The sequence below is a fragment of the Gavia stellata genome, chromosome 32 (assembly GCF_030936135.1).
Source record: "Gavia stellata isolate bGavSte3 chromosome 32, bGavSte3.hap2, whole genome shotgun sequence".
Lineage (NCBI taxonomy): Eukaryota > Metazoa > Chordata > Aves > Gaviiformes > Gaviidae > Gavia > Gavia stellata.
Genome location: NC_082625.1, coordinates 4,941,213 through 4,951,974, shown reverse-complemented (window position 1 = coordinate 4,951,974; position 10,762 = coordinate 4,941,213). Strand labels below are relative to the sequence as shown.

General features: G+C 66.8%; 1 protein-coding gene across 1 annotated transcript; it reads right to left on the bottom strand.

Annotated features, from left to right (window-relative positions):
* Positions 1 to 390: 390 nt before the first annotated feature.
* MKNK2 (MAPK interacting serine/threonine kinase 2) lies at positions 391 to 10,503 on the bottom strand. Its single transcript, XM_059831899.1, has 13 exons — positions 10,427 to 10,503; positions 7,453 to 7,534; positions 7,160 to 7,261; positions 6,899 to 6,996; positions 5,808 to 5,887; positions 5,195 to 5,268; positions 5,009 to 5,113; positions 4,649 to 4,704; positions 4,355 to 4,450; positions 2,530 to 2,724; positions 2,265 to 2,429; positions 2,116 to 2,159; positions 391 to 1,832 (listed from the first exon to the last, which is right to left on the bottom strand). The coding sequence occupies exons 1-13, from the start codon at positions 10,472 to 10,474 to the stop codon at positions 1,565 to 1,567; spliced, it is 1,413 nt and encodes a 470-aa protein (XP_059687882.1). The 5' UTR covers positions 10,475 to 10,503; the 3' UTR covers positions 391 to 1,564.
* Between the last annotated feature and the right edge of the window lie 259 nt (positions 10,504 to 10,762).

The window sequence follows — 10,762 nt, the reverse complement described above, 5'->3', positions numbered from 1 at the left end:
GGGCTCGGTGCAGGGGGTGTTTGGAGGAGCCGGAGGCCAGCCCGGCTCCAAGCACAGGCGCCGCTCGCTCGCCTGGACGGATCCAGCCCCGCGTGGCAGAAACCAGCCAAGGGCCTCATCCCGATTCAGCATCCCGAGTCCTTCCCCCCCGCATGCATTCCCTCCCTTCCCCAAAGCAAGTTCTAAGGAAAGGGCAACTCCGTGCATACACATGCATGAACACACATGAACAGAGGCACATGACACGCGTGAACATGCATGCCCAGCTCTCCCCAGCCGCCTGTCAGACCCTGCACTGCCCAAGTGCTGCTGCCCTGACCCCAAACCCTCCGGCCTCACATCCCAAGCCCTCCCCAGGCTGCTCCCCCGTGCCGTGGCCCTTGGGTGCTGCCGCCAGCCGGCCACTCACCCACCGGCATCCCCTGGGCACTCGGCACCCTCCGCACCCCTAGACCCTCCCGCCACAGCAGCCTCGGGGCCAGCCCGAAGCCACACCAGGTCACACCGCCCTGCAGCAGGTCCCAATGCTCTATAAGGGGGGTCCTTTGCTTTCCACAGAGCACCCCGCTATTTCCAGAGGGGGATGGTTTGCCTGCTCCAGCCACCGAGAGCTCATCCCCCTCCTTGCACCTCCATGAGGGCAGAGCCACCGGCGAGCCCCCCCTACGAAAACAGGGGTGCAACACCCAACCCGACGCAAGAGCACAGCCCCGGATGCCTGTGCGTCCCCCGAGCTCTGACCTTACCCCCGGGGAGCTGCCGGCTGGAGCGCGGGAAGAAAGGAAGACATTTCTCCGTGCCCTGTAGAGAAGCACAGCTAGCAGTTTAAAACCAATAATTAAAAAAAAAAAAGAAAAAAAGGGGGCAAATAGCTTATTCTGGAAGCAGGCTGCCAAGGAGAGAGGGCAGCTCAGTGGGATGGGGCACTGCTCCCTCGCTGGCACCATCTCTCCCTGACCCAAGCGGTTCCCTGTGCAACGCCCACCGCGTCCCCCCAAAGCACGGCTGGGGACGCCCCCAAGCACGGGACGGAGGGGCTCCCCGCGCCCTGGAGGTGCCTCCCGGACCCCCCGGGAGGGGTTTTTGTGGGATCTACCCCAACATCGGAGAAAGACCTGCAGCTCCGAGGGGAGGGACAAGGTTAAAACGCGACTCCTGTTGTTGAAAACGCGACCAAGGGTCTTTTGTTCACAGTATGAAATGAGCTGAAATCGTCAAAGCAGCCGCGGATACAAAGAGTCCTTTGGTGTCGGGGAGGGGGAAAAATGTCAGAAGAGAAACCAAGAGTCAGGAAACAAAAGTCCGTGTGTCTGTCAGATGTCCTTGAGTGTGCCCTGGGTGAAGCAACCTCACGCTTGATTTAATACCTTAAAAAAAAAGATCTTAAACAAACCCTCCCACCCCCAGACCTACAAGATCAGCAAAACCTTGGAAACCAGCCACAGGGACGAGTCCTGATCTTGTCACTAGCCAGAAACGGTGGGGTTTTTAGGGGTGGGGGGGAAGAAAGAAAGAAAGAAAGGAGGAGGGGAGACATGGGTACAGCAGGTCTGAGGGGCACGGCTCAGGCTTGGTCGGCCACCAGGACCAGCGGGGCCACCAGGTGCTGCCCGGCGGCCACCGCCTTGGCAAGGCTGCTCTTCTGCCGCCGCTTGGCCAGCTTGGACTCGGAGGGGGGAGAGAGCTGCATGGCCCGTGAGGTAGCTTTGATGATGATGGGTCGTGCTTCCTCCTCCGCCTCCTCCTCCTCGTCCTCGTCGCGCTGCGTCAGCTGGCGGTTGACGGCGATGGCCTCGGCGGCGAAGGAGGTGAGCTCTTTGGCACTGCTGTTCCTGCGGGGGAGGCAGGGGCTCAGAGTGGGATGTGGGGGGGTGGAGGGAGGTTGGGGTCAAGTATCAGGATGTCCCCCCTCGCACGCATGCCACAACAAACTGGTCAGGCAACCAAAAATACGACCCAAACCCAAATCACGTGCTGCAACTGCTGCCCGGACAGTGAGAGCCACGGCAGAGCCCCCAAAAAGCAGCAAGAGCAGATGGCAGACCACTGGGGAGAGGAGCCAAGATTTGGGGGGCTGGGATGTGTCCCCCCCAGCCCAGGGCCACCCGTGCTCACCTCTGCAGGATGATGGGGGTCGGCAGGGTGTTATCCGGGGCGCACTGCAACGAAAAGCAGCAGGTCAGAGCCAGGCACCTCGCAGGGTGGGTGTCCCCTGCCCCAGCTTTTGGGAGCAGAGGGTGGGGAGGGGGGTCAGCGGCACTCACCCCCTGCACCCAGGGGTGCTCCAGGACCTGGGCTGCGCTGAGCCGCTTCTTGGCATCTCTCACCAGCAGCTTGGAAATGAGGTCTTTGGCTCCAAAGGAGATGTGTGCCCAGTCCTTGTCAGGAAACTCATACTTCCCCTCCTGGATGCTCTCAAAAAGCATGTTCTGGGGTGGGGAGGGGGGAAGAGAAATAAAAGGGGCTGAGTCAGGAGCAGTGCTGCCAAACCGGCGGCGGGTTTCGGCAATGCCGGGGTCCCCCGCGCACCTGGCAGGTATGGCACGCCTCGCCCCGGTCCCAGCCGCAGTCAGAGCCGCAGTGGCCCACGAAGGGGGGGTACCCGCTCAGCATGATGTACAGGATGACGCCCAGGCTCCACAGGTCGCAGCGCTTGTCGTAGATGGATGCCTCCTCGTTGAAGGCTTCCACCACCTCCGGGGCCATGTACTCGGCGGAGCCGCACTGTGGGGAGAGGTGGGGGTGAGCCCCAGCACAGGGGCCCCCCGAAGGGTGGGAGATCGATGGGACAGAGCCGTGCTGGTCGGGGAGACTGGGGGGGGTCCCCCCTGAAATGAGGGTGCAGACATGACTGCTGCTTGGGTTTGCTCCTGGCAGGGCACATCGCCCCCCAAACCATCTCAGCCATTTAATTTCCCACCAAGGAGGTGCAGGACTCCTCGCTCTCGGCAGGGAAAGGGCTGCTGGCGCAGAAGAAAAGGCTGAAACCTGGAGCGGGATGGATGGAGAGCTGCTCAAAGGCAGAACTGCCACGCAGGGGATGCCAAGCCTCTCCGGGGGTCACCACCCCAAAAAAAACCCTAAAGGGGTGCAACCCTCTCCCATGCACCCCTGTGGGGCAGCGCTGGGGAGGCCGGACCCACACCCCGCAGCACCACCGCCACCACCCAACCGGCTCAGCGGGGCAGCGTCCGCCCCATCGCCTGGGAGCGGCCGCAAAACACCGCGGGCAGGCGGCGGGGACGAGCCTGCTCTGCCTGTTCCCCTGCCTGACGCAGGCAGGGCCGCCGGAGCGGGCAGGGGATCCGGTGCCAGAGGAGTTAATACTGATGCAAGGAGAGGCGAGAGCCAGCGGCCTGTTCCCCTGTCGCTCCTGGGACTCTGGGGCTTTCCAGCGCACGTGACCCACAGCCCACACTGGGCCTCGTGACCAGGGGAGAAAAAAGCTGCAGCCAGCAGATAATCACCCCTTAACGAGAGGCCTCCTAACGAGAGGCCTCGCCAGCCCCAGCAGCTGATGCCACTGCAGAAAAAAAAAAAAAAACAACTTAACTCCAACCACCAGCACCCTGCAGCAGGGCTTTAACCCTGCAGCCGCCCCCTCCGCTCCCATTGCTGAGAACGGGGAAAACTCGGGACACCTCAGGAATTCAGCCCCTGCTCCAGGAGGAGGGTAAATGCAGAGGAACAAGGGGGACGGGGTGTTTTGCCCCCTACCTCTGCTGTTGTGTACCCCGCATCGGCCGGGCTCTGCCTTCCCTGGCACGTGAGCACCCCAAAAATACTGGGGTGCCGGGCAACACCCTGCATGGGGTGACACCCTGCTGGTGATAAGGGGAGCGGGGCTTTTGGGGGGGGGGGCAGGCTCGGCGTCCCCCCTGGAGGGTGGGACAGCTCCTTGCAACATGGGGGTCACCCAGGAAGCTTTTGGGGAGTCCACGCTGCAAAAGGTCTGCATCTCATGCAAGCAGCATCCTGCAGCGGGAGGGGGGGGGCAGCCCCCTCTGACCCACAACTGGGGGGATCACAGTGCCCCCCCCAGCCTCTTGCCTGACCCACTTCTCCCCACGAGGGCCAGCCTCCATGCGGCCGCCTCCACCGGGTCTGGCTGTTGCTAAGGCTCGCGGCAGCCCGGGCTGTGTGCCAGTCCCCCCCCCGTGCTGCCTGGCCCCCCCCGCATTATGTAACCACATCTCACCCGCTGCCGCGGGGGGGGAACACGACACACACGCAGCATCAGCAACAAGAGCGACAAGCAGGGGGTTGTCCGCATGCAGCCCCGTCCCCAAAGCCTGCAGGGTAGCTGGGGGGGGCCCAGGGAGAGCCCCCCCACCCCCAGGGCTCACATGCTTACCGGGGTGAGCAGCTCCGGGGTGGAAATGGGGGAGCAATCGCCGTTGAGTTTGATGCCGCTTCCCAGGTCAAAGTCGCAGATCTTCACTGGGGAGACCTGCGGGGGGGGGGGAGGAGTTGTTGGTGACCCCCCCCGGGGACCACAGCCCCACTTTCACACCCCAGCTGCTCGTTAATGCCTGATCATGCTTCCCACCACCCTGTGTGTTGCGGAAGCAGCACCCACCACGGGGACCCACCCACCCCCCTAGGCAGCACCCCACTGCACCCACCCCCCCAGCAGCACCCCACTCACCTGGTCCGGGCTCTCACACAGAATATTTTCTGGTTTTAGATCCCTGTGCGCTATTCCTGGGGGGAAAAGAGATGATGAAGGCAACCCCCCCCGCCACGAGACCTCTGTAGTGAAAGATCTGGGGGTGGCACAGGGACCCCCTCCCTCCCCACCCCAAATCACCACCCGTGTCACGGCAAAGGGCAAAAATTGCTGCTGGCCCCGCGTCCTGGCCAAACCGGAGGAACAGGCTCCACGCCACGAAAAGCCTCATGATGCAGCCGGGCCTGACCCTGCGTGCCCCAGGCCGGCACCGAGGATGCGGGGAGGCAGGTTCCCCCCGGGGAGGGCACAGCAGCACCCCAGGGTGCCCCAGCTCACCTTTGTTGTGCAAAAAGTGCAGGGCGCTGGCAATATCCTGCACCACCACGCTGGCCTCCAGCTCATTGAAGTGGCGTCTCCGGTGGATGTGGGTCAGGATAGAGCCTGCGGCCGGGCGAGAGCAGAGCGGGGGCTCATGGGGGGACCTGCGGCACCCAGCCCCCCCTGCCCCTGCACCACACTCACCTCCCCTCATCTTCTCGAACACCAGGTAAAACCTCTCCTCCTCCTCAAAGAACTCAATCAGCTCCAGGACGTTCCTGCCGGGACAGCGGCATCAGCCCAGCGTCCCCCCAAAAACCTCCTGGGGTCCCCCCTCCTGGCAGCCCCCCACACCCCCAGCCAGCACGGGTCCCCGGGACGGGGGGCACGGGACAGGAGAACTGGGTTTCCAGTGATTGAAACCACACGGCCGAGGCCCCCCGGCCACATTCCAGGGGGGGGAGAGGGACTTTCGGCGCCCGGCTCCACTCCCTAATTGCTCGCAGACCCTCCTGGCTCGCTCGCCCCTCTCCAGAAACAGCCCCTCTCAGCAGCTTTCCGTGGCGGGACGGCAAACGCTGCGGTGGCGGCTCGGCTCGCCCCTCGGCACGGCTCCAACTTGGCCGCCACGGCCCCCGTTGTCATGGCAAACTGCTTAACGTCGCCTCGAGATGCTCCCAGCAAGGCCAAGGGGAGGGAACGGCGTGCAGGAGGGCGGCCTGGCTGCAGCCCGTGGGTGTCCCGAGTGTCAGCCCGGTCTCAGCCTACTCCCCATGCCCACAGCAGGGAGGAGGGGACAGTGGCTGCCCTGCGCTACCTGTGTCCCTGGCACTGATACAGCATCTCCACCTCCCGGAAGACCCTGCTGCGGATGTGTCCCAGGCGCTTCTCGATGATCTGAAATGCAAAGGGGGGAGGCTCAGGGAGAGGCACCGCTGTCGGGGGGGGGGTGCCAAGGCTGGCAACTGCCGCACCCCCATCCAGGTGGTGCTGGGGACCCCCAGGGCCGGGTGGAGGCAGGCGGGGGGCGCCCAAAGGGGTTAAGGCAGCAGAACAGGCTGTTCCCTGCGGCGGTGCCAAGCCGCTCCCTCCCGGGGCCGGGGCCAAGGCGAGGTCCATGTGACACCACCGAGCCCCGGCGGCAGCGAAAGGCCCTTCGCCCTGCCGGGTGCTGGCACAGCGGGTGCCCAGTGGATGTGCCACGGGGTGGGGACCCGGTCATGGGGGGGGGAGAGCTGGGTGCTCCCACTGGCCCCAGCCCTTTGGGGCACACAGAGCCCCCCACTGCCACTCAGCCATCCCCGCTGCCTCAGTTTCCCCACTGGGGCACCCAAAGGGCCCCCTGGGGCAACGGGGGAAGCCAAGTTCCCCTTGCATTTGGCTGCATTTTGACATGGGGCCTGTCTCAGCCCCCTCGCAATCATGGCTGGCAGCCTGCGGGGTGTGGGGCCACGGGACCACCATCCCTGACCCCAAAAGCAGCTGCCTCACCCCGACCCCCTCCAGAGCCCACGTGCTCGCAGGGGCATGGTGTCCTCCCCGGGGCAAGCAGGAGCTGGCCACCCTGCCAGCACCACACACCCCTGCTTGCCCCGAGTCCTCAGACGCGTCGCAAGCGTTAATTTAATGTCCCATCTGCCCTAATTTACAGGGAGAGGAGCGTGGCTGAGGGGGTTGACCAAGGTCCCGGAGCTGGGCAGTGGCAGAGGACGGTGTGCCACCTGTGCAGCCCGGCCCCGCCACGCTCCTGCCCCTTTCCTCCCTCTCCAGCCCATGAAACCGTCATCCTGTGCCAGCACCGGATGGTCGTGGGAGCTGGGAGAGCCCAAGATGCGGAGGGTGGAAAGGGAAACTGAGGCAGGGTGTGGGAGGGAGCCAGGTCTGCAGTCCCAAGCGGCAGAGCTTTACCTTCACCGCGTACTCCTTGTTGGTGATGAGGTTAACGCAGGACTGGACTCTGGCATGGGCCCCTTCTCCCAGCACCTCCTCCTGCAGCTGGTAAACATCTGGCAGGGGAGAGGTCACCTGAGCTGCCGGCCCCACCGCAGCATGGGACACCACGGTTGTCCTTTCTGCCCGGGCTGTCCCCAAGCCTGCGGACACCAGGAGGGCCCCAGCCCTGCCCCAGGCTGGGGGGGACCCCCAGGGTCCCTGGGCAGCCCCGCTCACCTTCGAACCTGCCAGAGAAGCTGTCGGTGGCTCTGCAGCGCTTCTTCTTCTTGTTCCTTTTCTTGGCGTCGGGAATATCGATGGGTTGACTTGAAGGCATGTCTGCGCCAGAGCAAAGCCACCGGCGTGAGTCACCCCCATCTGCCCCACGCTCCCCCAGCATCGCCGCCCCGGGGCAGCCCCCCCAAAGTCTTCGGGGGAGCGCAAAGGCCTGACATCCTTGGGGCAAGGATGGGAGGAGCCGCCCTGGGACGCAGCCCCGCGAGAGGGCACCCACAGCACCCGCAACTCACCGGGACGGGGTGGGCACTCGAAGTTGAAGACGGACTCAAGGTGGTTGGACTGGTCAAACTCCAGGTCGAAGGGGTTTTGTCCCTGCGGGGGCCAAGAACAGGATTGAGACGGCAGCCACCGGATCAGCTGCCACCGGCTGCCCGGTACGGACGCGGAGCTTGGCACGGTCCCGGTCTTGGCATACACTCTGCTCACCCACCGCGCCGGTGCAGGACACCGGCTCACGGTGCTGCTGCCAGAGCCCCAGGCAGAGCCAGAGGAGGAGGAGGAGGAGGAAGGGTCTGACCACATCTCCTGATAGGGATGATGCTGCGGGGTCATGCCTCTATGCCAGGAGCCCCAGGCCAGCACATGGGGGACGATGAGAGGGGTTGAAGCCGCCCACCCCAACCCAACCCCAAATCTCCACCCAGACCTGAACTACAGTGAGGGGGGAGGAAAAAAAAAGCGCCATGGGGCAGGACAGGCTCCAGAGCCACTGCACCGCGTCCTGCCGGCTCCCCACAAGGTCACCGTGAGCCAGAGCCCACTCAGCCCCGCTCCGGTGAACATTGTGCTTGCCGGGCTGCGAGAAACCTGGGACCTGGCAGGATCAGGCCCCACCCCAAACCCTCCCAGCACCCCAGATCGGCAAAGGGCGTGGGAACCGCTGCCTCCCCCACCCCAAACCCCGGTGGCTCCAGTCCCAGCACCCCAAAGGGGATACCAGGACCCCCCAGCCCCCTGAGCCACCCCACTGCAGGACGGGGGCATTGCCGGGGGCGCCCGGCCGGGGAGGCGAAAGAGCCCCCGTCCTCTGTGGGGTTACGAAATCTGTTTGGGTGGAGTTGGCGGCTCCCGGCAGCGTTCCCAAACCCGCCCCGGTGCCCCGGTGCCCGGGCCGGCTGCCAGCCCCAGCGCGTCGCAGGAACAGCGAACCCCGGCCACCGCTGCCAGAAACAGCCAGAAAGTGCCTGTTTACTGCCGGGGCAGCTCTCGGGGGGCTGGGGAGGTCCCCACCGCGGTGCGGGGTGGGGTGGCGGGGTGTCACAGCAGGAGCATGCCCCCACCAAGCACCAGTCCAGATCCCCGGGGCTAAAACGCTCCTGCCCAGCGTTTTGCCAGCTTTCCCCCCCCCCAAAAAAAAAAATAAAAATCAGAATTTGCAGCATTGCCCTTCGGCTGCCAGCCCCCCCCCAGCCATGGGCCACGGCCCCTGCGCCAGGGCAGCTGCTCGCCCCAGGATGAGCGGCTCGGGCCCAAGCCCCTGCACCGCGGGCAGGATGAGGCCTCCCGGGGGGGCACGCGGGGGGCACGGGGCCCTGCCAGCTGCCGCAGCACCGACACACAAAGGGTTTGGGGGATGGGAGACGCGGGGCGGACGCTGCGCACCGGCTCCATCAGCACATCTGAGGTGTCGTCCCCCCACCCCGGCACTGTCCCCCCCATCCCTCCCCAGTCACCCCAGGGGGGTGGCGGGGAGGGAGCCAAACCCCAGCCAAAAGCCTTAAAAGCAGGATTAGGTGTCAGCTAAAATAAGCCGGGCAGGTTTCGGGTGAGCTCCCAGCATCCCCCGGGGTGCCGGGAGCCAAACTAAACAAAGATCCCACGGAGCCGCTCGCCGCAGGCCGGGACAAGAGCGAGCATTGAGGGAAGCGGGACCCGCCAGGATCCAGCCCCCTCCCGCACACCCCAACCCGTGACAGCGGCTGGGACGGATGCGGTGTGAGGGGGCACGGGGCTGACGGTACCCCCGGCACCCCTGGGTGCAGCCGCAGCCCTGGGCCGGAGGACGCGGCTGCTGCGCTGCCGAGATCCGGCCCTCGCGCAAGACGTTTGCACAACAGGTCCGGGGCTGGGCCTGGCGAGAGCCCCCGCAGCCCCCCGCCCCGCGGGCAGCCCACCCCTCTGCTGCGGCGCGGCACCCCGCTTGCAGTTAGGGGTGAGTGGGTGCAATAGGTTGGGGGGACGGTGCAGCCCCCCCACCCCACCCCACGGGGGACCCTCGTGGGAGCTGCAGCCCCCCCACACCCCACGGGGGACCCTTGTGGGAGCTGCAGCCCCCGTACACCACCCCCCCATGGGGGACCTTCGTGGGAGCTGCAGCCCCCCCACACCCCACGGGGGACCCTCGTGGGAGCTGCAGCCCCCCACCACCACCCCACGGGGGACTCTCGTGGGAGCTGCAGCCCCCCCACCTTCCCAACCCACGGGGGACCCTCGTGGGAGCTGCAGCCCCCCCACCATCACCCCACGGGGGACCCTCGTGGGAGCTGCAGCCCCCCCCCCACCCCCTCACGGGGGACCCTCGTGGGAGCTGCAGCCCCCCCACACCCCCCCACCCCACGGGGGACCCTTGTGGGAGCTGCAGCCCCCCCACACCCCCCCACCCCACGGGGGACCCTCGTGGGAGCTGCAGCCCCCCCACCCCCCCACCCCACGGGGGACCCTCGTGGGAGCTGCAGCCCCCCCACACGACCCCCCCACGGGGGACCCTCGTGGGAGCTGCAGCCCCCCACCCCACCCCCCACGGGGGACCCTCGTGGGAGCTGCAGCCCCCCATCCCACCCCCCATAGGGGACCCTCGTGGGAGCTGCAGCCCCCCACCCCACCCCCCACGGGGGACCCTCGTGGGAGCTGCAGCAGGGTGAGCAAAGCCTTTCTGCAGCATCCCAGCACCCACCCGGGAGGGGGTGCAGGGTGGGGGTGCAGACCCTCCCTCTGGGAGCACCCCGAGGCGGGGGGACGGGGGGGGTCCCGCTGCCGGCTTTGGGTGCCAGCACCCCCGGCGCTTCTCTCCTCCGGGGGGTGCCGGGGGCAGGAGGCGGCTCCCCCCCCCCAGGCAGGGGATGCGGAGCAGAGAGCAGGATCCGGCCGCCGCGGGCCCGCACCGGCCCTGCCCGCACGCCAGTCCCGGAGCATCCCCGGAGCCCCCCCCGGCGCGACCCCGGAGCCCCCCCCGAGCCCCCCCGGGGAGGGGGAGCAGCTCCGTACCTTGAAGGAGCGGTGGAAACCCGGGATCTCTGATTTCTTCTGCACCATCTTGCTGCGGGGGGGAGCGGCGGGGGGCGGCGTTGCTGGGAGAAATTGGGGGGGGGGGGGGGGGCGAAAAAAAATAAACGGGGTGGGGGGGGGAGGCGGAGGGACGGGCAGAGCCGGAGGGGAGTCCGGGGGGTGGCCGAGACCTGCGGGGAGAGGAGGCGGCGGGGGGGGGGGGGGGTGTCAGACGGCTGCGGCCCCGCCCGGAGCCCCCCGGCCCCCCCCGCCCCGGCGGCGCTCACCGGCGCGGCCCCGCAGAGCCGCCGCTGCTGGTGGTACCGCAGCCCGCAC